At 49.6% G+C, this 25,427-nt stretch overlaps 1 protein-coding gene across 1 annotated transcript in view; it reads left to right on the top strand.

Moving 5' to 3' along the window:
* Nucleotides 1-5,813: 5,813 nt before the first annotated feature.
* The window catches only part of STAC2 (SH3 and cysteine rich domain 2), a 296,870-nt gene continuing 277,256 nt past the window's right edge, over nucleotides 5,814-25,427 (top strand). Inside the window, exon 1 of the mRNA XM_078645641.1 lies at nucleotides 5,814-7,439. Within this exon, the coding sequence (XP_078501767.1) occupies nucleotides 7,344-7,439 (96 nt within the window). The 5' untranslated portion in view covers nucleotides 5,814-7,343. The remainder of the gene's footprint in view (nucleotides 7,440-25,427) is intronic.

Below are 25,427 nucleotides of genomic sequence, written 5' to 3'. Positions count from 1 at the left end.
AAACTCACCCCAGGTAGCTAGGAGTGTGTCGATAATGCGAATTTCTATCTCTGTTTTTATGAATAATTGCCGTTCTACCCCCTTTTTTAGAAGTTCTATCCAATCGGACTATTTTATAGTCTGTGGGCAAGGCTACTGCTATATCGGGAAGAGCTGTTTCTTGCAGCCAGGTCTCTGTTATAAAAAAGAGGTCGGTGCCTCCTGGTCCAACAAAGCCCAAATTTCTAGGGCGTGTTTGGGGAGAGACCGTACATTTCCATATAAGCAGGTCAATTGCTTGCGAGGGGATGTGGGAGGGTGTTGAACGATTTTACTTTCCCTCACTTGGACGTCAGGATTGAGTGCTAGGAGCTCAGTACGAGTATAACTAATCATCTCCCTAAGTCTATACCTGACCGATGAACACCGGAGGTGGCGACTGGCGGCGCTCCTGCGCGGACAGGCGCAGACAGGCAGGGCTTGACTTTGGCGCGACTTAGGCACGCTGCCTGCGCATCGCTGCGCGAGTCCGCTCGGCGCACTGTGTTTTATGCTTCAGTGGACGGGACCGTAATCAGTGGGGCATCTACAGCGCTAACCGGTGTGGGCTACCGGAAGTGTTGTTTGTTTACGGTCGGACCCCGCCGTTCTAACGGCACAAGCCGAGACGGATCGGGTGACCAAGTAGGTATGATTTAAAAAACACTTTCAGGCTGCGATAGTTGTTAGAAAGCGCTATTCACAGTGCACATAATACAATTGCAGGTGACGGCGCAATACAGTTAACACTTAGAACAAGAGCTGTCTCTCAATGTCAGGCAGTCTCTTTGATTTTTAAAAGCAGTTTAAAGCACAAATAATTTTACCAAAACACACAATTTAAAAACGGAGCAAGAGCTGCCTATCGTTCAGTCAGTCTCTTGGGGTAATCTGTCTTCCTTCACTGGCGAGGACAGGAGTGGTTAGCCCGGACGTTTTGTGATATTTGCACTGTGGATAATGTCATCAATCATGACTGCTTCTATGCTAGCCACTGACCAAAAATCTGAGATACCACTCCCGAAGAGTCCCTATAATTCAGTGGTGTAGGTGCCACTCAGTCTTAGATTATTTGGCTAAAATAAGTATTTTTCTAATATGGGCAACTTTTTCCACAAAGAAATGTTGCATAGTGCTGGTGGACAGCGATCCCTAAAAACCACTTAGATTCTCAATTACTGTCTTTGCTGAGGTCACTTCTTTGAGTATATCGAAGAATTCTCTCATAGTTTCCTGCCTTTCGAATATGAGTATTGGTGCACAAAGTATGCTTTATATTGTTCTATAGTCTTCGATCTTGTGCCTCTGGAATAATTGCAGGTGGTTGTCGACCTTTGTTTCCGCTTCAAGCCTTGATTTTCCAAATTTCTTTGTGGCCACTCATGAACATAAATTTCCTCTGGTTTAACTCTTTGGTGTATCTTTTCTGAGAGATCCAAGCACTTTCGTGGGCGAAAATCTTTTTGAGCTGGACCAGCTGGAGTTTACATATCTCTAATAAAGAGAAGTTATTAGGTTAACTCATTTGTCAATGACAGAAAAGATGATGTTATGGACTTTCTGAGGATTTGCTCAGAGGATATGCTCAAGATCTTCATGGACTAACTTTTGCCCCACCTTCAGATTTTCTTCCACAGTACTGAAACCTACATGAAATCCATGGTCAGTCATTGGCAGTCCTTGTCAAGAACTCCATCTCTATGATCTTCGGAGACAAACATCCGAAGGTAAGTATCCCATCTAAAGCATATGAATTCATGCGGGTGGGACTTCCTACTCATTGTATAAGACGCGCAGCAACCAAGTGGCTCGGGCAGTAGCTAACCCTTAAGTTGTCAGCCTGGCCGGCTTGGTATTACAGTCACCCATAACCATTTATTATGCCACATAACCCACTTATTCAATTCTGTGGACTTGTCTTCAAAGTAACATCCGCCTACCGCGGAGGAGGCTAAGGCGGAAGATCGAACATAAGCGCGAGGTGCACTGCTAATCGAAAAAGTGAAGAAACAGAAGCAGCACCATAAGGATAAGGGTGGAAAATTCAAATAAAACGCCCATGATAAATTATCCATAACAGGAGCAACTGTATGACAATGATGGCCCTGTATCAGAAAGACATTATGATGAGTTAACATTGCTTTAAGTAAAAGAGGACGTCTGGCTGAATCCCTGGAAGAAGTACCCAAAGTTTACCAGTGGTCTACCTTGAATAAAGTGAAATAAATAAATACGTTTTAAAATTGGTTTGTTTTTACATTGATCTGTCCTGAAGAAGGTGTTTATAAAATCAGAACCAGACACCGAAACGCGTCGACATAAGGACTCCGTTTTAACCACTGTTTTTAAATTTTGTTTTTTATGTGTATAAAAATTGAGTGTAAACATTATGGTTTTTTTACATTATGACTGTATTATGATTACTGTGAATACTATGTAAAAAACTTTTTGTCTAAAAAAATATATCATGAACTTAGGATACATGCCTGTTTTTTAGTAAAATCAAAGTAGTAGATGCAATTTTGTGTGTGAATGTTATATACAGAGGAGTCTCTCTAAATTGTCTGACTAGGTCTTGAACACAATTACATTGAAGAACACAGAAAGGAAACTTTCATTTTTTAATTTGACTTGTCTTCAAACCCAGAACTATCTCCGCTAACACATACTATCATTAGGGGTCGGTGATAAATTCCACTCCAAATTGCAAGGTGTCGTTCGCACTGATTTTGATGTACAGAACAATCTCCTGGCGCACAAAATCAGCGCGATGTGCCACATTCTGCCCATTTGCTGATCTCTGTAGAAACTCATAGAATTTTCAAGTATCTCTGCTGAATTCCATGGAGCGAAACTCTGTAAGTTCTGTCCAATGTTCAGTTACATTTACAGGCCACTGCATCTAACAACGGTAAAATGCTGGTTTACCCTGAATGGCTAGGCATACCTACCCTAAATGAGTCTCTGTTGAAATATTTATCAAATAATATTTTGCATGAAAAACAAATGACAAAAAAGTGTTTCAATGGCCAGGTGCAGGGCTGTTACAAATAAAAATGAACAAACCATGTTAACATTCTGTATTCTATCAGCACAGTGCTAACAGTGGACTTTCAGTAGAGAGTTGTGACTATTTCTTGCAGTTCTAAAATCGTGTTTACTTTTAAACATTATATAGTTGATGTTCTTTTAAAACTTAAGGTACATAACCTGGCCACTTACCACCTGTTTAGAGCTCTGCCACTCTCCAGTTCGTTTGCACTGTTTTAACCTGTCTCAGTATTAATAACAGCATTACAGCAATATTGGGACTGATCCCAATATGTGCTTTAATGTAAGTGCTCTATTACTTGCTACAAACTACAGACTATTTTCCCAGGTGCAGCTTGTAGTTGCGATTGTTATTGGCCCTCTCGAATGCCCTTGAGAATGTGACTGGAGTTGATTCTCGGAAATAGCTCACTCTTCAAAGCAAAAAGGTCTCTACTGCATTTAACCTATGAGTGACATCAGTAAATTATGTGCAACATTTTTAAAACATTGTGATATTAGACAAGTCTGGTTGGGTGTAGGTGTTTGAGAATCGGCAAAACCAAGCTCTTTGCAGCTTTGTATAACCTTTAAAGTCTTACTAACTACACCTAGTGTGACGATAGCAAAGTTTTTACAATAATAATAATAAGTAAGCTTATAAACATAGCTACTCCTACAGAAGTGTCCCAGCGTTAGAGGATAAAGCTCCTAGCAAAAGACACCGGGAATCAGAACATCAGGTGAACTATTTAAAATGCCACGTTTTTACATTTCTCTAAAACAGGAGTTCAGTTTTAGATTGCTTTTACTGCATTGGGAGAGAGTATAACAGCTTGATGCAAGAAAATCAAAAGAACTCCTGGCCAGGCTAACTTTCTTCACTCGAGGGACATCAGCTAACAGCTCCTCAGAAGACCTAAGATGTCATGAAGGAGAGTAGGGTGAGATGAGAGGATGCAGATAAGCTGCACCATTTCCCCTGAAAATTCTAGAACTCGAGAATAAAACTTGGGTGACGGGCCCTGTTGACAGCAAGAAACTGTTTGGGCTAGCAGTAAGGGCTGAAAGCACCACACTGATCGGGTTAGTACCCTGTCCCGCTGGACAGAACCTCCTGTTTTCTAGGAAAACAATTGAGACTTACAATTATAGCAACATTTCCTCAGGGCCACTCATCTATAAGGACCACCCTAAGTGGTAAGGGGCAGGGGAACTACCCCCACTAGGCTACCTATTTCCAGCAACCTGAAATCTGACCCATCCTAGCTGGGACAGCTGGCCACGGTGACCCAGTCGGTAATGCTAAGCTTTACCCTGTAGAAGTTGGGTGGATTCAGGAAACTTTTCTTGACTCCAGGAAGACCAAAGGTTCACAATGTTGTGTACAAAGATTAAGCATTGCACACACACAGGTGAGTGTCATATGGTGAATTTGTAAAGACCTTCATAAAAGAGATGCCAGGGCTGTACTAAGATTATGGTTTCCAAAGGGCTATATTTGAAAGTCTAAAATATGTCGCTATGAGGTTATTTCTACATTTGGAAGAGATTTTAAACTATTTAGAGATTCACAAAGGATTGCAGGAGCACACTTGATATTTATGAGAGACTTTGATTTTCTGGTGTACTTCAATGCCCTAGTTTCACTCATGTAGAATTTCTATGAGATGCAAAATGCTATATATGTAAACATACCATGGATGCATTAGTTCACCAAGCCACTAGACCCAGCTTAAAATCAATTTATTCTCGTATCTATTAGGCAAGAAGCAAACATCTTGCAAAAAACGGTTTCAATAATTTTTCTCCAAAGCATAATGCCTTAACAAAGAGGAAAGGAAGAAATAGGAAATTTAAAAAGAGAGAAAAATCGGAAGGACAAGACATGAAGGGTAGACGAAATGATGTAGGAGTGAATGAAAAATACAAAAGTCAGAAAAAGAAAAAAAGTAGATGAAACAAAAAAACTGAAGAAAATACAAAAAGACAGGGTGAAAGGAGAGACAAAAGAAATTGAAGCAGTGCACAAACCAAGTAATTAAGAAAGAAAGGAAGGGAAGAAGAAAATGTGAAAGAAATATAAAAAGAACAAAAGAAAAACACAAAAAAGGAAATATAGAGTGAATAACAGAAAACAAAAGAGAATAAGAAGTGAGAGAAAAAGAGAAGAAAAAAAGATGAGGAAGGAAGAAAATAATGAAAAGGACGTAAAGAAGAAAGTGAAGAAAGGAATGGAAAAGGAAGGGAAAAGAATGAAAGAAAACGAAGAGAGAAAAAAAGGGCTGAGATATAATAATATATAGCTAATAAAAGGCAGAGAACGAAATAGAAATGAGATATGAAGACAAAGAACAGAATAAAATACATCGATAGGGAGAATAAATGAAAAAATAATGCTCAATAAAGAAATGAAGAGAGAAGGAGGAGTGGTCATAAATTAAGAAGAAAAGAAAGAACAACGGTTATAATAAAACACACGAACGAAAGGGAAAGGAAAAAAATGAAAAACAAGCAGAAAATACGACGGAGGAATGCGCTGGAGGGAGGCGGCTAGAGTCCGGGGGGCACGGTGCTGCAGTGATTTCACTCTCACTGTTTTACTCTCCTCTCGGAGCCCCGCCCCTCCTCCTGGGCAAGCCAATGAGAGGGCGCGGTTCGTGCGCGAAGTGGTATGAGTCACGCGGAGGCCAGTGCACAGGGCGGGGCCAGACAGGCTCCTAAATCAAAGTTACAACTGATGTACAAGCCGCAGAGCCGGGAGAGGCGCATCAGGGAGGGCCGGCATTCCAGGGAGGACGAGAGGACCACGGAGGCAGCACCAGGGGCGGGAGGACCAGGGAGGTTAGTGCCGGGGAACCGCAGCATCAAGAGAGACAACATCGGCGTGAAAGAACAGGGGTTCAGGACACTAGAAGGCGCAGCCATCCATCCTAGCTGCACAAGCGCCTCACTCCGTAAGAGGCGCCTCGCGGCGCACTGCACAGGCGGGACTCAGGCAAGCGCCTAGAGCTCCATTTGTGAGGCGCAGCACCCTTCGCCCCCCCGCCCACCGACCTCAGGGTGTGAAGACGGAGTGACCGATGCACCCACGGCGGGGCTGACACGACCTGGCAGGCACCGCATTTTCTACCAGGAACCATCCACGGAATTCACCTGGCACAGAAGAAGCAGCCACTGCGCTAGCGCCTCACTGTGCACATGGGGGGCCAGGCACTATCCGTGCAACTCACCTGGTATTGAAAGAAAGTATCAGGCACTACCACGCAAGCCATTGTATCTGGCACTAAATGGACCGGGCACTGTACATTCAAGTCACTGAGAACTGAACGGAGAGAGTACCAGGCTCTCTGACCGGAAGCAATTGTGCACCATCTGACAGCGTCAGAGAAGAGAACCAGGCGCTGCTTTGGAAACTCGCAGTATACCTGGCACTGGGGCCAGGCACTATCCGTGCAACTCACCTGGTATTGAAAGAGGAGAGAACCAGACACTATCCTGGAAACTCACTGTATACCTTGCACTGGACGACAGGACCAGGCATTATTCCTCCGCCTCCGCGCACACCTGGTTCTGAGAAAGGCGAGACCCGGATACTGTCCTTACAAGTCAGTGTGTACCTGGCACTGGAAGAGAAGAGACCAGGCACCACCCCTGCGAAGCACTACAAACCAGGCACTAGAAGAGGCGAGGACCGGGCGCCTTCCCTGCAATCTATCTGCAACGTAAGGTGTAGAGTCCGGGTCACCGTTCTTGAAACTCACCTGGCACTGACGGGCACTGCACTTGAAAGTTGTTTCACGGCTGGCATTGAAGGGAGAGTGTGCCAGGCACTATATTTGGACTTTACCTGGCACTGAAGGTGTACAGAGCTTGGCAATGCCCATGAATCTCACCTGGCACTGAAGAAGGAGGGCGCCAGGCACAGTCCTTGCAGTTCACTTGGCACTGAGCGAGGAAAGGGCCAGGCACTGGCGCTGCGAAGCAAGCCCTCCCGCCTCACGTCATCCTACGCCTGACTCTGAGTTGGATTGGGCCGCACACTGCCCCTGCAAACAGTTGTACTCACCCCACTGAGAGAAGACAAGAGACCCGCGGTCCACCTGGGACTGACCCGTTCCGGCCCTGGCGCTGTCCCCTCTCATGTAACCCGCAGTGCCGGGTCCGTCCCACGCCAGGGGGTCGGGGGCAGCTCCAGACCCCTCGAGCTGGACTTAGACTGCTGAGAGGGCTCCGCGAGCCTCACCCCACTGGGATCCCAGCAGACCCCCGTGGGACCCCTGGACCCCGAAGCCATGACAGAGATCACGGAGAAGGACCCCGAGCAGCAGGACGCGGAGGTGCAGCACTCGCCCTCGCCCGGCAACATGGGCCACCTGCCCCAGACCAAGGTAAGATGGCGTCAGCTCTGCATATCAACATGGAACCATATAGAACATATGTACATGTATGATGCGGCTGGTCACAGGAGAGTTTTGTATTTTGTATACGAGCATTGAGAGACTCAAGTTGTAGGCCGTAGAGCTCGAGGATGACGTCCAATATAATTATTATATATGGTTGGGGGTATTTTATTCCATATAATACATAGGTAACCTCAATAAATGTCTTGGTGATGCAATGGAGCTTTCACACATAGACCTGTAGATTTTTTGCAGAAACAACACAGCGGGGATTTATTAGAATATAAAAAACAAGAAATCTTGCAAATATTGTAGCAACTTTATGCCAGCAGATCTTTTGGGGTGCTAGAAGTCACCCTGACCACATGGGGTCTATCCTGGGGGTAATTCCAACATAGGTGAAACAAATATTCTATTTATTAGAAGGTTAGCAGGGTCGGGCTGGCCTGTAGGGCAATAAGGCAGTGCCTGAAGGGCTGGTCTCACAGATCCTTGTGTGGCCTGTGCTTTTTGGCTGCTCGTGCGCCTGCTGGGTTGGTTTCACTGCCTATTTCCCTGCTGTTAAAAAAAAAAACTTTGGCTGCATCAAAACCAAATCCATGCAGTCTTCCATACCTTCCAAAACACTTAGCTTGCCATCAAAAGTTCAAACCCTGCCCCAGAGGAAAACATTGGCCTCTTTTTTTAGCTACCTGACTCACTAATAAGAGGACAGTTTTATTTTTAGTGCCTGGATCTATTTTCTGTCCCAATTAGACCCTGGAAGTGAGTGAGGCATTAGTATAAGATACAATGTGCTGTATTTTTCGATGTGTAGGCAGTATGTACACAAGTAAACCCAAACTTTGACAATAGGGAGACAGAGTGGGAAGGCATTAGGTTCTGACTGGAGTTGTCAACAGCCAATGAAAGTGTCTTATTGTAAACACATACATTCAATACTACCGCCTCTACTCCTTGTGTGGCCTTCAGAGAGGGGGAGTAGCATCTGGGATCAGCAGCCGTGGGGTGTGGTGGGAGTAGATTTCAGGACACCCGTGGACCAGGGATGGGGAGGGAGGAAGTTGGCCCATTGATTCGTTTCTGTACCTATGTCCCCTTTTTGATAGGTTTCTTATAGACTTCTGGGAAATACAGGGATTTAACAGTTAGGAATGACACGTGAATTAGTTATCCTTGTTTAAACCAGCTTCCGGTGCACCGAGTAAGTATCAGCATCATTTTAAAGGGACGGTTTTCCCCCTCGCCTTTTGTTTTAAAATTCACATTTTGGTCTCCCCCCATCAGGGATTCAACACCGGGGCTTGGATCAAGGAAGTAAAAGCTAATGGTCGTCAAAAGCGGCCAAGCTGCCAATCAACGCGTGCGGGACACACCCATTTCTAGACTAAACCTGTGCACGCATCAAAGGAATATCTAGGGAGCGGCGACCTGCGCGTGCAGCAATGTGAAGACGTGTGCGCGTGGGCCAAACAGGAAGGATGCTGAGCAATAGTCTAGACGGGCAAAGATGTGGCACAGATAACAAAGCCAGGGGCATGGAGGGCGGCGACCCGAAGTGTAAACTTTAAATCAAAGAAGCGCCTTGGGGCACTATGGGTTTGGAATAATGCAGGTTTTTGAAACAGACGCAAAGGGCATGCCTCGTCACACCCTCCCCCATCAACAAATGCATCTATCAAGTCAAATTACCAGGGTCTTGCCACGGGGCGGCCACCGCCTCCTTCCTGAAACTCACAGGTAGAAAATGTGACATGTAATGCACGTGAGGATGCAGGTGCACCCCTCACCCTATCTTCTGATTGGTGGCTGAGACTGGCTGTGTCTGGCTCAGCCCTCCCTATCAACTTCCGGGCTTGGCCACCACTAGTGTACAGCCCGTAATAAGTTACTGCAGGTTACTTTTGACATCCAACCTACATGTTAACAAGTTACTGGTGTCTGAAGCACCTTTAGAAATACTAAGACGGGACTTTGTTATCCTTTCCAGTGCTTAATTTGAGCCGGTGGTGGCAATTTTGGGGACCTGCCCGTATCTTTCCTCATCATATATTGACAGTGAGCAAGAGAAGGTAAAACACAGAAACGAGGGATAGATTAAGCGGAAATAAAGCGTCGCAGAGGTAGAAAGCAGGGGCTGCCAACAGTGACTAAAGGGGTAGTAGTGGACTGAAGAGCCCGACATTTAATAGCACCGGGTGCGGCCTTCTGGGCAGAGCTGTCTCTCCCAGTATTATAATAGGGTCCACGGCTTGGCTGGCACCAGCCTGTCGGAAGTTTCTGCGAAGTCTAGGGCAAAAACGTGATGGGCGCCTCTTCTGTTTTTTAACAGGTGCCATACGCACCTCTTCCTAGGTACATTTACTCCAAGTGAGAGGAAACATGGTGTGTGGCACCGTCTGGTACGTCCATGTAAGCTGTCTCTTTATTAAAGAAGACAGCAGGCCTGCTTTCACTAAAATCAATAAATACGTTTTGTGCAGCAGATTGGGGCTCAGGAAAGTGCAAGGCATATGCCTTATGAGAGGTCTGGGCGGACCACGTATCTTGGGTTTCCTCTTTCGTGCATATATGATGCTGTGGTAAGGCAGCTCATCCCTGTACACACCCCCGCCCCCTTTCAACACCTCTACCCCGTTCTCGCCTGTTGGTGTTCAGGAATCATATACCGGGATTTGATAAAGGGTTTTATGGGCACTCGATAATTGCTAAAACGCTGGGCAGCTACTTGCTGAATTGTATTTTTAGTTTGCTTCTTGGCACTTCAATATCAAATGGTACCATTACCCACCAAGTTCCACTCATTACCCAATTCTTTTGCACGGCATCAAAGCAGGAAAATTACACTCGGATGTAAATTACGCGCAAACAGAGCCCTGCAGGAGCCGCCGAACCGACAGAGCCTTCGAAGGACAAAGGTCTCCTGTCGGAGGGGGTCGTGTGCATTTTACTGAGGTGTGTCTTGCTCAGTGGGTTTTTTAACTTCTTTTGCGGACCCGTGAGAGCGCCAGGCCAGGAGGCCGCCGTGCGCCTCCCTCACAGTCTGCCCCGTCCAAGCGCTACCGAAGCTCGCCCGCACCGCCTCGGCGGGAGGGAGGGCCCTCGTCTCCCGCAGACATTGGTGCATGCGGCAGGTCTGGCGCTCGGCCGAAGGGGGCGGGGGCTGCGGGGGCTCAGAGGGTGGGAGGTGCGTGCTGGCATCCTCCGTCACGGGTCTGGGTGCCCCCGTTCCTGCGCATGGTCAGACCTGTGCCAGCCTGACCAGGGCTCCGCTGTCCCACGCTTCTCAGCCGTCACGTAGCCTCGCTGTGTTGCGGTAAAACATGCGCGCCTGGCCCGTGCCAGGCAGCGTGCCCAGGGCTGCAGGGAGAGGTGCAGTGCTGCAGAGCTGGGGTACTGCTGAACCCACGGTGCATTAATATGCTGCGCTCCTCCCTTGCGCTCCGTGTGCGCGGGAGCAGGAATCTAGGGCAGAGCTGGGGCGCAGCCAGGTCTGCGGTGCTGTGAGCATGAGCTGTGATCCTCTGCACATGGACGCTCAGTGGGGGCCATCTCTGTCCCTGCGTGGGTGGGTGTTCCCCTCGTGGGTGTCCTTACTGTCCGTGGGCATTTAAAGACATGCTGGTGGTGTGTGCACTCCGCTCCTGCGCAGCCGTCCCTGCACCCTACTGTCCGTGGGGGTGTAAATACATGCTGCTGATTTCAGCTCCTCCGCTGTCCATGCCTGCCCCTTACTGTCCGTGGGGTGTAAATCCATGCTGCTGATTTCAGCTCCTCCGCTGTCCATGCCTGCCCCTTACTGTCCGTGGGGGCGTAAATCCATGCTGCTGATTTCAGCTCCTCCGCTGTCCATGCCTGCCCCTTACTGTCCGTGGGGGTGTAAATCCATGCTGCTGATTTCAGCTTCTCCACTGTCCATGCCTGCCCCTTACTGTACGTGGGGCGTAAATCCATGCTGCTGATTTCAGCTCCTCCGCTGTCCATGCCTGCCCCTTACTGTCCGTGGGGGTGTAAATGCATGCTGCTGATTTCAGCTCCTCCACTGTCCATGCCTGGCCCTTACTGTCCGTGGGGGTGTACATCCATGCTGCTGATTTCAGCTCCTCCACTGTCCATGCCTGCCCCTTACTGTCCGTGGGGGCGTAAATACATGCTGCTGATTTCAGCTTCTCCACTGTCCATGCCTGCCCCTTACTGTCCGTGGGGGTGTAAATACATGCTGCTGATTTCAGCTCCTCCGCTGTCCATGCCTGCCCCTTACTGTCCGTGGGGGCGTAAATACATGCTGCTGACTTCTGCTCCTCCACTGTCCATGCCTGCCCCTTACTGTCCGTGGGGGCGTAAATACATGCTGCTGATTTCAGCTCCTCCACTGTCCATGCCTGCCCCTTACTCTCCGTGGGGGTGTAAATCCATGCTGCTGATTTCAGCTCCTCCACTGTCCATGCCTGCCCCTTACTGTCCGTGGGGGCGTAAATACATGCTGCTGATTTCAGCTTCTCCACTGTCCATGCCTGCCCCTTACTGTCCGTGGGGGTGTAAATCCATGCTGCTGATTTCAGCTCCTCCGCTGTCCATGCCTGGCCTTTACTGTCCGTGGGGGTGTAAATCCATGCTGCTGATTTCAGCTCCTCCGCTGTCCATGCCTGCCCCTTACTGTCCGTGGGGGTGTAAATCCATGCTGCGGATTTCAGCTCCTCCACTGTCCATGCCTGCCCCTTACTGTCCGTGGGGGTGTAAATCCATGCTGCTGATTTCAGCTCCTCCACTGTCCATGCCTGCCCCTTACTGTCCGTGGGGGCGTAAATACATGCTGCTGATTTCAGCTTCTCCACTGTCCATGCCTGCCCCTTATTGTCCGTGGGAGTGTAAATCCATGCTGCTGATTTCAGCTCCTCCACTGTCTATGCCTGGCCTTTACTGTCCGTGGGGGTGTAAATCCATGCTGCTGATTTCAGCTCCTCCGCTGTCCATGCCTGCCCCTTACTGTCCGTGGGGGTGTAAATCCATGCTGCTGATTTCAGCTCCTCCGCTGTCCATGCCTGCCCCTTACTGTCCGTGGGGGCGTAAATACATGTTGCTGATTTCAGCTCCTCCACTGTCCATGTCTGGCCTTTATTGTCCGTGGGGGTGTAAATCCATGCTGCTGATTTCAGCTCCTCCACTGTCCATGCCTGCCCCTTACTGTCCGTGGGGGCGTAAATACATGCTGCTGACTTCTGCTCCTCCACTGTCCATGCCTGCCCCTTACTGTCCGTGGGGGCGTAAATACATGCTGCTGATTTCAGCTTCTCCACTGTCCATGCCTGCCCCTTACTGTCCGTGGGGGTGTAAATCCATGCTGCTGATTTCAGCTCCTCCACTGTCCATGCCTGGCCTTTACTGTCCGTGGGGGTGTAAATCCAGGCTGCTGATTTCAGCTCCTCCGCTGTCCATGCCTGCCCCTTACTGTCCGTGGGGGCGTAAATACATGCTGCTGACTTCTGCTCCTCCACTGTCCATGCCTGCCCCTTACTGTCCGTGGGGGTGTAAATACATGCTGCTGACTTCTGCTCCTCCACTGTCCATGCCTGCCCCTTACTGTCCGTGGGGGCGTAAATACATGCTGCTGATTTCAGCTTCTCCACTGTCCATGCCTGCCCCTTACTGTCCGTGGGGGCATAAATACATGCTGCTGACTTCTGCTCCTCCACTGTCCATGCCTGCCCCTTACTGTCCGTGGGGGCGTAAATACATGCTGCTGATTTCAGCTTCTCCACTGTCCATGCCTGCCCCTTACTGTCCGTGGGGGTGTAAATCCATGCTGCTGATTTCAGCTCCTCCACTGTCCATGCCTGGCCTTTACTGTCCGTGGGGGTGTAAATCCATGCTGCTGATTTGAGCTCCTCCGCTGTCCATGCCTGCCCCTTACTGTCCGTGGGGGCGTAAATCCATGCTGCTGATTTCAGCTCCTCCACTGTCCATGCCTGGCCTTTACTGTCCGTGGGGGTGTAAATCCATGCTGCTGATTTCAGCTCCTCCGCTGTCCATGCCTGCCCCTTACTGTCCGTGGGGGTGTAAATCCATGCTGCTGATTTCAGCTCCTCCGCTGTCCATGCCTGCCCCTTACTGTCCGTGGGGGTGTAAATCCATGCTGCTGATTTCAGCTCCTCCACTGTCCATGCCTGCCCCTTACTGTCCGTGGGGGTGTAAATCCATGCTGCTGATTTCAGCTCCTCCGCTGTCCATGCCTGCCCCTCACTGTCCGTGGGGGTGTAAATCCATGCGGCTGATTTCAGCTCCTCCGCTGTCCATGCCTGCCCCTTACTGTCCGTGGGGGTGTAAATCCATGCTGCTGATTTCAGCTTCTCCACTGTCCATGCCTGCCCCTTACTGTCCGTGGGGGCGTAAATACATGCTGCTGACTTCTGCTCCTCCACTGTCCATGCCTGCCCCTTACTGTCCGTGGGGGCGTAAATACATGCTGCTGATTTCAGCTTCTCCACTGTCCATGCCTGCCCCTTACTGTCCATGGGGGTGTAAATCCATGCTGCTGATTTCAGCTCCTCCACTGTCCATGCCTGGCCTTTACTGTCCGTGGGGGTGTAAATCCATGCTGCTGATTTCAGCTTCTCCACTGTCCATGCCTGCCCCTTACTGTCCGTGGGGGTGTAAATCCATGCTGCTGATTTCAGCTCCTCCACTGTCCATGCCTGGCCTTTACTGTCCGTGGGGGCGTAAATACATGCTGCTGATTTCAGCTCCTCCACTGTCCATGCCTGCCCCTTACTGTCCGTGGGGGTGTAAATACATGCTGCTGATTTCAGCTCCTCCACTGTCCATGCCTGCCCCTTACTGTCCGTGGGGGTGTAAATCCATGCTGCTGATTTCAGCTCCTCCACTGTCCATGCCTGGCCTTTACTGTCCGTGGGGGTGTAAATACATGCTGCTGATTTCAGCTCCTCCACTGTCCATGCCTGCCCCTTACTGTCCGTGGGGGTGTAAATACATGCTGCTGATTTCAGCTCCTCCACTGTCCATGCCTGCCCCTTACTGTCCGTGGGGGTGTAAATACATGCTGCTGATTTCAGCTCCTCCGCCGCTTTACAATCCGTGACTGTCCCTTATTGTTTGTGGACATTGAAAGACACGCTGCTGATCTGGCTCCTCTCCGGTCTATGCCTTTCCCTTACTGTCCGTGGGAGTGTAAAGACTTGCTGCTGATGTATCCCCCCACTTACAGTCGGTGTGTGTCCCTTACTGTCCGTGGGGGGTGTCAAGATACATTTTGCAGTGTGTGCCTTCCGGCCCTTTACAGTCCGTGCCTGTCCATTTCTGTCCGTGGGAGTGTAAGGACACGCTGCTGATCTGGGCTCCTCTACTGTCCTTGCCTGTCCCTTACTGTCCGTGGGGGTGTAAAGACATGCGGCTGATCTGGGTGCCGCCACTGCCCAGGCCTGTCCCTTACAGTCGGTGTCTGCCCCTTACTGTCCGCGGGGTGTAAAGAAATGCTGCTGACCTGGGCTCCTCCACTGCCCATGTCTGTCCCTTACTGCCCGTGGGGGGTGTAAAACATGCAGCTGATCTGGGCTCCTCTACTGTCCATGGCTGTTCCTTACTGTCCCTTGGAGTGTAAAGACATGCTGCGCAGAGTGTGCCCCCCCCCCACCCTTCTGCATTCCATTACAACCCTCTACCCAGGACTCGGGTCTGCTCTCACTCATCTGTCAAATACCAGGCAGCAGCGGTTCACCCTGGCATCCTTTACAAAATAACGAGGTAGTCCATGCTCTGAACAGTGTTATGTAAGTACAGGTAAAATAACACATTTGGAAATTAGAACACAGCCAGCCACTCCTGGTATAAAGAGAAGTACTGTTTTATTTATACTTGTTCAAGCATGAAACAAAATACCCCCACCCCCAAAAAAAACAATTACCATAACAATCAAACACTTAATGCAATATGTCCCCAGTATCAAACCCAAGGTTTTTGTGTGACTACACTGCAGAAATACACAACGTTTTTTTATCACAGTAACAGACAACTGTTGAAGGTACTACAACATTTTTTTTATTGGATGAAACAGACATATTTTCTGTTTGTTACAATAGCTTGTCGACATGTTTCAACCCCTCCTAGTAAAATGATGGGGCTTCGTCAGGACTATGGAAATGAAGGGACATCCTGGAAGTAACCATGACATCAGAGTACGTAAGAACTTCAGCTGCATGTAAACCAATGAGGATGCTCAGCTTAGTGGTGAAATAAATAACAATACCTTACTCAGGAAATAGTCATAAGTAAAGTGAAATCTTGTGTTCCAACACGATGCTACAATGCAGTACAGGGAGCACGGGGCCGCTAGTCATGAGGCCTCGGTCGGCCAAGGAAACTATTGGAAGCCAGCATCAACGGGGACATTTCCAAGAGTACGGCTTGCTATAAGGTGTGAGCAGCTGACTCAAGTGATGAGGAGTTATTGTACGAGTGTTTCTGTGAAGCGCATCATCTAAACTCTGAAAGGTCCCACATTCTACCACACATCACAGCATCTGGAATCCTCTGACCTACTCAAGAGACCACACCTCTCCCTTCTTATCACATAACTAAACAACCACATAATATTCACACAGAATGATATTGGTATGGAACATATATCTTTTGATTATATAACGTCTTAACCTTTCTGTCAATTCTCCTTGTCTTCAATGCTTTTGACTCTTCACAGTTCTGACATCTTTCAGGCAGATTCTCATCACATCCGCTGTATTTCACAATCATGTTTGGGTTGCAAATGCGATAGCCCTCTGTCTTAATATCAATCCTGAAAACCTTCACAACTCTCCTAGGTCTGCTACATTTGGAAAACTGCTCATGACCTTTGGGAGCCTTAACTCGGACTAAATCTCCAACACTGACCTTAAGCTTTTTGACGCATTTCATCTGCCCCGTGGCAGAATTTAAGGAGTCCCCCTGCAATGTACATGGATGGGCCCCCTCCGGACTCACTCAGGAGCTCTCAGGCAAGGGTACTGCGCTGATGGGAAGCCCCGGAGCTCAGGCCCCCTCACACTGCGGGGCCTGCTGGGGGTCTCTGTTACCCACTGGCGGAGGGACTAAAAACACAGCCGAATTCCGCAGAGTTCCGCGAGCGGGCGGCCACTCCTAGTCAGAAATTACATTGGTGCGCCTCACTCATTGGTTACTCCTGCCCCGTGACGCTCCCTGGATGATGAAACCGCAAACCTGCTGCAAATCAAAGGTGTAGCCCTGATATTACTGCAAGGAGGAGGCCACACTGATCAGAGTCAGCGTTTACAACGTTTATCTCATTCCTACATGTTTGGTAGACGAGAAATGTCCTATTACTTACCGGTAATCTTCATTACTCCGGGTCCCGTAGTCCTTGACACCTTCATAATAACAAGTGGAGATAACCATCTCCCAACAGAAAAAAAGAACAGAGGCATGCTGGGATCCTAATACTGCCCCTCCCACCGGAAGTACATAAGCAGTACTTACCCAGCATCCCGTCTGTACAACCAAGCCCAGACAGGAATGCCGGCCGCCCGGGAGGGAGGGGCGTATGAAGGTGTCGAGGACTACGGGACCCGGAGTAATGAAGATTACCGGTAAGTAATAGGACATTACCCCCGGGTCCCTCCGTCCTCGACACCTTCATAATAACAAGTGGAGAATACCAAAGCAGAAAACCCGGCCTTCCGCACGCACAAGCACACCCAGGAAACCACAACAAAAGCAGCCACCCAAGGGAGCACCGAGAAGGAGGAAAGGAAACCGCGAACCTGCTGCAAATCAAAGGTGTAGCCCTGATATTACTGCAAGGAGGAGGCCACACTGATCAGAGTCAGCGTTTACAACGTTTATCTCATTCGTACATGTTTGGTAGACGAGAAATGTCCTATTACTTACCGGTAACACCCGGCCCGCAACCCAGAACAGGACAACAGGGACAAGGACCGGAGACAAAGAAAAAGTCCAGGGCGGCACGAAAAGGAGGCCCCCATCCCGAGAAACCAGCAACGGGGACCCGGACCAGGACACCAAAACCAGCCAAAACAACCCACCGGAGAAGACCGCCAAGGCCAGAACCAGCAGGAAGGGACACAGGACCAGGTAGACCCACCAGGAAGATGAGACAACCTGAAGAAGCCAAAGAAAGACAAGGCCAACAGAGCGCAGGCACAAGCACCCCGCCCAAAAGGAAGGAGATGTTATAAACAGGGAGTTAGGTCCTGGGACGTACGGGCAGCTGGACCATATGTAAATCTTTAGAAAAAACGTAGTGCTGGCCGTACAAATACTTTGTAACTTCTCCTTAATTGGAGTAACAAATCACCTGATGATTGAGGATTTGTATGGTAATTTTATTTATACCTTATGAATTATTCATTTTCAAGCAAAAATAGTTTGACGAAAAAGACATCCCATATATACACAATTATTCAAAAACTCGACAGTACAAAATTATGACACTACTACATAAAACATGAAGCAAAACATTTCATATGTACATTTCATATGTACATTTGCACAATATTCAAATTTGGTCAATGTCATATATACAAAATACCAAAATGTTCATATTATTGATGCAATTCCAATAAAGGAATGGTGAACACAATTAAGAGAAAATCAAGAAGAAATCAAAAGGAGAACAGATGAATCAGTAGCATGCACAATCTTAATCAGTGAGAGAAAACAAGAATACACTGAATCAATGTTTCAATCATTCAAGAGCGCTGTTCTCCAATAGGCCGACGCGTTTCGAACTCGAGATATGAATTAACGGGTTCTCATCAGGGCTGAGTGATTTTCCTTACAAAAAGGTCGTCGCACTTTTTCTATGGGGTTTCAGTTGAGAGGTTCAGTTACTTGTTATGGTCACTGCCTGGATATCTGAAGATGTTTGCATGGGGCATCTCAGGTGGTTACACAGGGGACTTGTGGCGCGCCCACCGGTATCAGTTGCGAGCCTGCGCTTGGTTTCCCGTGTTTTCAAAAACCTCCGTTGGTTATACCGGTGTATCACAGGTGATTTTCAAGCCTAAGTCAGATCGTGATTGAATCTTTTAGTTTTATGTTAAAGGCGCATTGATGTTTGGTCGCCAGCACTTGGAAGGAGAGCCTTTAACATAAAACTAAAAGATTCAATCACGATCTGACTTAGTCTTCAGTGATGCAGCCCTGAACTCGCAACAAGCAGTCCAAAATATGTGACCTGAACTCAAGGTCCCGCACTGCACTAAAATACGCAGATCTGCTTGAAAATCACCTGTGATACACCGGTATAACCAACGGAGGTTTTTGAAAACACGGGAAACCAAGCGCAGGCTCGCAACTGATACCGGTGGGCGCGCCACAAGTCCCCTGTGTAACCACCTGAGATGCCCCATGCAAACATCTTCAGATATCCAGGCAGTGACCATAACAAGTAACTGAACCTCTCAACTGAAACCCCATAGAAAAAGTGCGACGACCTTTTTGTAAGGAAAATCACTCAGCCCTGATGAGAACCCGTTAATTCATATCTCGAGTTCGAAACGCGTCGGCCTATTGGAGAACAGCGCTCTTGAATGATTGAAACATTGATTCAGTGTATTCTTGTTTTCTCTCACTGATTAAGATTGTGCATGCTACTGATTCATCTGTTCTCCTTTTGATTTCTTCTTGATTTTCTCTTAATTGTGTTCACCATTCCTTTATTGGAATTGCATCAATAATATGAACATTTTGGTATTTTGTATATATGACATTGACCAAATTTGAATATTGTGCAAATGTACATATGAAATGTACATATGAAATGTTTTGCTTCATGTTTTATGTAGTAGTGTCATAATTTTGTACTGTCGAGTTTTTGAATAATTGTGTATATATGGGATGTCTTTTTCGTCAAACTATTTTTGCTTGAAAATGAATAATTCATAAGGTATAAATAAAATTACCATACAAATCCTCAATCATCAGGTGATTTGTTACTCCAATTAAGGAGAAGTTACAAAGTATTTGTACGGCCAGCACTACGTTTTTTCTAAAGATTTTTTTTTTTCTAAACAAAAGGAAGGAGAAGCACAGGGCCGAAAACACGGCCAAACTCTCAAAAAGAAAGGACTCGAGCCCAAGTGAGCCGAGGAGGAAAACCGTCCGAGAAGGCCCAGGAAGCAACAAGCACCCAGGAGCCGAACAGGACCGAGAACCCGGCCCAAAAGACAGGGACGGGGAAGAACCCCACAACCCAGTCAAAAGCCCACCAAACAAGGAGAGGCCAACAAGACCGGAAAACCTGCAACAAAGAAAACAAAACCAGGTCGGGAACAGAGAAACGACCACAAGCCCATGAAACCCAACCCCAAAGGGAGGGAACACAAGGCAGGTGGGGAGCGGTGCACAGACATAATATCGACTCCAAAATATCGTTTGGACAGAATATCGAGGAAAAAATATCGTTTGGACAAAATATCGACTGGACAGAATATCGACAGCCAAAATATCGTTTTTAAGGTAAGTGCAGTAATATCGACTGTAAATAATATAGAAAGTGAAAATATGTAAGTATATACTATAGATAGTAAAATAAATTGTTTTTATTTTTAGGGTTCAGGGTCAGTTTTGGGTTTTTGGGTAAAGGGGTATTTTTAGGGTTCAGAGTCAGTTTTGGGTTTTTGGGTAAAGGGGTATTTTTAGGGTTCAGGGTCAGTTTTCAGTTTTTGGGTAAAGGGGTATTTTTAGGGTTCAGGGTCAGTTTTCAGTTTTTGGGTAAAGGGGTATTTTTAGGGTTCAGGGTCAGTTTTCAGTTTTTGGGTAAAGGGGTATTTTTAGGGTTCAGGGTCAGTTTTCAGTTTTTGGGTAAAGGGGTATTTTTAGGGTTCAGGGTCAGTTTTCAGTTTTTGGGTAAAGGGGTATTTTTAGGGTTCAGAGTCAGTTTTCAGTTTTTGGGTAAAGGGGTATTTTTAGGGTTCAGGGTCAGTTTTCAGTTTTTGGGTATTATTTTATTATATTTTATTACTATATATATATGTTTAATAAATATGAAATAAAAAAATATTTATTTAACTTTCATTAATTATTTAATTATTATAAGTTAATTTAAGTAATTTTAAGTATATTTTAGTAATTAATTATTAATATTAATTTAATTTAACACTGTTTTTAGTAAATACGATATTTTTTACAACTATATTTTTGTAAACGATATTTTGTACTCGATATTTTTGTACTTACCTGTTTGTACATACAAACTCGATATTTTTGCTGTAGATATTTTTTCCTCGATATTTTGGGTAGTCGATATTTTGGTAGTCGATATTCTTTCAGTGATCCGTGGGGAGCACAGAGCAACCGGGAAACCCCAGCAGCCGCCCAACGATGCACAGAGAGCAGCACAAAGAAGGCGCCCAGAAGACACAGGACCGTCCAGGAACCACATACCCAGGCCAGACCAGCAGTAAGTGCAGGAGCAGCAGGAAAAAGAAACCCCAGGGAGCACAGCACCCAGACCATCACCACAAGACCCCAACCCAGCAACGCCTGAGAGGAGCCAAGCAAACCGCAAAAAGAGGGCAACGAACGGCAACAGAACCGGTAAGCCAGGACCAGAGCCAAGCAACCCGACCACGCAGGAGGACCCGCACAGGCAACAAAAACCCAGGAACGAGCCCACGCAGCGCCCACGGCACAGCAAAGGGCAGGGAGGAACCTGGACCCCCAGCACACCACCGCCTTAACCACACAAAAGGGCGGAGAACAGAGACACCCGCCAAAGCGGAAGCCAGAGGAAGCAGAGGGCCAACAAGCAGAAGACCCCAGACAACCCGCAGCCAGGACGGAGAATCCCACCGAGGCAAGAGCACCATGGAACCACACCCCACCCAGAGAGAGGGGGGGGGAGGAGGGCACCCAACAGCCCCACAGCAGGGACCAAGGCCGGAGAAACAAGGGAGGCAGAAGCCAACCAGGACACCAAAACCAGAAAACGCACAGCAGCACATCCCCAGAGCAGGTAAAAACAGCCAGGAAGCCCAGGAGGCCCAGACCGAGGACAACCAGAACAAACAGGAAGCCCGCAGACCACCAGAGTCAAAGGACCCCACAAACGCCCCAACACAGGCGAAAGAAGTCCGCCAAGAACCGCCAGCAGGAAAAAAAGCCCAGAAGGACCCACCAAGGCGCGGCCACAGCAGCAGAGCGCCCCGCCAGGACACAAAGAGAGCCCAGGCAAGGACGCAGAGCCCAAAAAAGGACCAACACGCAAGAGCAGAAAGCCCCAGCAGACACCCAGCCAGCGCAGAAAAGACAGCACGGCTCCAGGCCACCACCCGGGAGAACAGGAGACCCGGAGAGGGGAAAACAGGAGCCCCGCCAAGGGCGCGGCACCAGCAAAAGACAGCCAGGCCCAAACAGCGGAGGCAGGAACACCAGAGCCCAGAAGGGAAAACACCACCGGAAAAACAACCCCGGGGGAGGAAGCACCAGGGCAAGAAGAGCAAGCTCCCCACCATCCCCGACAGAGAAGCCAAACCCACAGGAGGCCCCCAACCGGGAACAAACCCGGCAGGGACCCAGGCAGCACCAGGAGGAGCAGGCAGAAAAACACCCAAAGCAAGCCAAAAGGCAAGCACAGGGAAAGCCCGGGCAGGAGCAAGGAACAGAAGCAGCCAGACCCCAGAAGCAACCCAGACCAAAAAAGGTCCCGGGGCAACACCCGTAGGCACACGCCCCCGAAGCAAAGGAGAACAGAACAGCCACAGCCAAGGCAGCACCAAATACCCAGGCGCAGGCAGAACGCCCCAAGAGCACCAGGAAGGACACCCGGAACCCGAACAGGGACCAGGCACCCCCCAAGGGAGGAACCAGAAGTCTCCGCAGACCAAACCCTGACCAACCAAGCCGAAGCCAGGAAGCGGAGGCGCACCGCAAGCGGAGCACAGACCACAACACAACAGGCAGCCTGCAGCGGAGGCAAGGCCACCCGGAAAAAAAGGGGGCAGAAGCAGCACAACCAACGCCAAGCCACGACAGCCACCCAGGAGACACCTCCAGAAGGAGGAGCAGAGGGGCAGAAAGAAAGCGGGAAAACACGCCGCAGGCAAACAGGAACCCAGGGGAGGCAACAGAGCCCCCCTCCCCGCCCCCCCAGCCAAAACACTGACCCCCCACCAACCGGGGGCCGGGAGCTGCAAAGGAACCCGAAGAAGGGGAAACAGAAGCGAAACCCCAACAGACTGCCGTCCGGAGGAAACGAAAGGCGAGCCCCGTCCAAGAGCAGCAGAGGGCAAGGGGAAGCAAGCAGGCAGGAGAAACCCCACAACACAGGGAACCCCAGGAGCAAGCAAAACACCGCCAGGAGCAGGGACACCACCAGAAGGCAGCGAACCAAGGGGAGAAGCCCGGAGGCAGAAACCCCCACCACGGAGACCAAGGGCGAGGAACACACAAAGGAGGCACCACAGAAGGGAACCAAACCAAGGTGAAGGAAGCCAGCGCCAAAACAAAAAGGCAACAGAGGGGCAGAGCAGACAAAAGAGCACCAAACCCCAAAACAGGCCAGCACCCCGAAGTAGAAGCCCCCCGTGCGAAGCAAGGAGCAGGGGCAGGCAGCAGCAGAGCAAACCCCCCCAGCCCCCGACCACAAAAAAGAGGAGCCAAGGAAGAGGCAGTGGCGTGTGGGAGAAAAAGAGCCCTGGAGAACTCCAAAGAGGCACCCAGCAGCCGGCACATCCACCAACACACCCCATCCCCGGGAGCGCGACACAGCAGGGCGGCCCGGAGGAGGAGAAAAGCAGCCCAGAGCACCCCAAACAAAGGCGAACCAGGGCCACCCAGCCAGAAGCAAGAAGCACAGCGGGGAGGGAGACAAGGAGGACCCACAGGCGCAGCAGGCCACCAGCGAGGAGCAACATACAGAACAACCACGCCGCGAGGAAGACCAACCCCCGGGCAACAGGGCACACCGCCAGCATGGAGAGCAACAGCCATGCAAGAAGGAGGCCACGGAAGCAAACCCCCGGAAGGTAAACCCCGAGGCCCAGCCAAACCACAGCCAAGACCAGGAACGCGGGGAGGGGCAGGATAAGAGAGCCAGCCCCCACGAGGAAGAAACCAACGCTCCAGAACAGCGCCGAAAGGAAGAGACCCCAGAAGGCTCAGCCAAACAGCAGAAGAAGCCCACAAGAGCAGGCGCCGGAGATCACACGGCCACCCGGACGGCACAGGGCGTGCACAGGCCTGACACATATGTCCGTACCCAACACAGCAGTACATGCAGCAAGCACAGAAACAGCCGCAGACGCCATGAAGAAGCATCGCCCAAACCTGGAGCACACAGGACTGCAGAAGAGCGCCCCACACACACCCAGAGCGCAGGCCCCCATGTAGAGGCAAGCGGGACACCCCAGAAGGAGGGGGGCCAACCGCAGGAACAAAGCCCCCCCCCCCCCAACACACAGGACACCAGGGGACCAAAAAACGGGCCCCCAGGAGGCAGAGGAACCACCGGCAGAAACCCAACACCCAAGCCGCAACAGCGGCAGCCAGCAGCCCAAAAAGAGCCGAAGGAAAAACGATCCAAGCACAGGGTGCAGGGCGAGCAGGAAAGACGGCCACAAACCCCCGTCAATTGCCTCATGGTCCCACGCCTCCATCCATCTGCCCCCAAGGTCTCCCCTAACTTAGAGATTACACAGCCCTGGTGACACGTCCAAGCTCAGGCGGGGACGGATCTCAGCTGAGCAGCCTCAGGGCGCCGGAAGCATGAAGGGTCGGTCAGCTCCACACCCCCAGCATGCACCTGCCGCCCCCCAGCAACCCCCAGGACGAGGACGCGGCACAGAGGCACGACCCCCGGCGCCCAGCACCAGCGCCGGGCGTGCAAACGGGGACCACAGCACATAGCAGCAAAGAAGGGGCAGAAAAAAAGACCACTATGCGGAACTCACCCGGGAGGAAGGCCCGACCCACGAACCAGGCCCCCCCCCACACCAGCCACAAGCGTACAACAGGAACCACGTCAGGGCCAGGAAGGCAGCGGAAACACGACCCGACTTCCATGCAGCCAGGATCCAGGAAGACGCGCCCCACCGACCCGGAAGAGAAGCAGAGGCCGGCGCACCAGCCGCAAAGGGCCGGCAAACTCCAGAACACCGGCCAGGAAGAAGCCATGCCTCCCAGCAGGCCAGGCAGGCCGGGAGGCAGAAACAGCAGGAAACAGCACCCCTGCTTGCGAAGCCAGGCAGCCGGGCAGGGGGAGCAGAGAAGAACCAGCACGCCAACCCAGCCCAGCAGGAGCAGGAGCAGCAAACATCACAGCACACCATCAGTCCATTCTGTCGAAGACAGAAAAAAAGAACTGACGGGATAAGTACTGCTTATGTACTCCCGGTGGGAGGGGCAGTATTAGGGTCCCAGCATGCCTCTGTTCTTTTTTTCTGTTGGGAGATGGTTATCTCCACTTGTTATTATGAAGGTGTCGAGGACGGAGGGACCTGGGGGTAATAGAGGGGTGCCCTCCGCACCCCAGAAGCCTGAGCTTTGCACTGCTTCTTGTTTCAGCGCGTGAAGTCACTCAGGGAGAACGGCTGAATGCATTGCACCATGGCTCTCGGGGAACAATCGTCACGGTGATGGGGGGTTAATTGGATAAAGTATGAATTCAATAAAACTACAGCAGTTTAAGGACGAGAAAACAAAAGGGAAGATTCTCAGCTCGTGTTCACCGAGTGAAAAAAAAGAGAGGGCGCAGGAAGATGGACGTAGGCGCTACAGAGCCAGAAGGAAACCACATCCGCTGTGTGTGGCAGATTTAAAGAGCATTTGGCTTTTGCCTACGCACAAATACTAGAGCCGGGATTAAGCCCTCAGTCTTCTAGTCCATTTCCCAATTCCCAAACATACACGTCATGTAAGTGCACGCAAACAACCCTCCACCACCGAAGAAAAGACCCCTGCACCTGAATGTCATAAACACCTTTCAAG

The sequence above is a fragment of the Lissotriton helveticus genome, chromosome 5_1 (genome assembly GCF_964261635.1).
Source record: "Lissotriton helveticus chromosome 5_1, aLisHel1.1, whole genome shotgun sequence".
NCBI lineage: Eukaryota > Metazoa > Chordata > Amphibia > Caudata > Salamandridae > Lissotriton > Lissotriton helveticus.
This window is presented reverse-complemented; position numbering and strand designations above follow the sequence as displayed.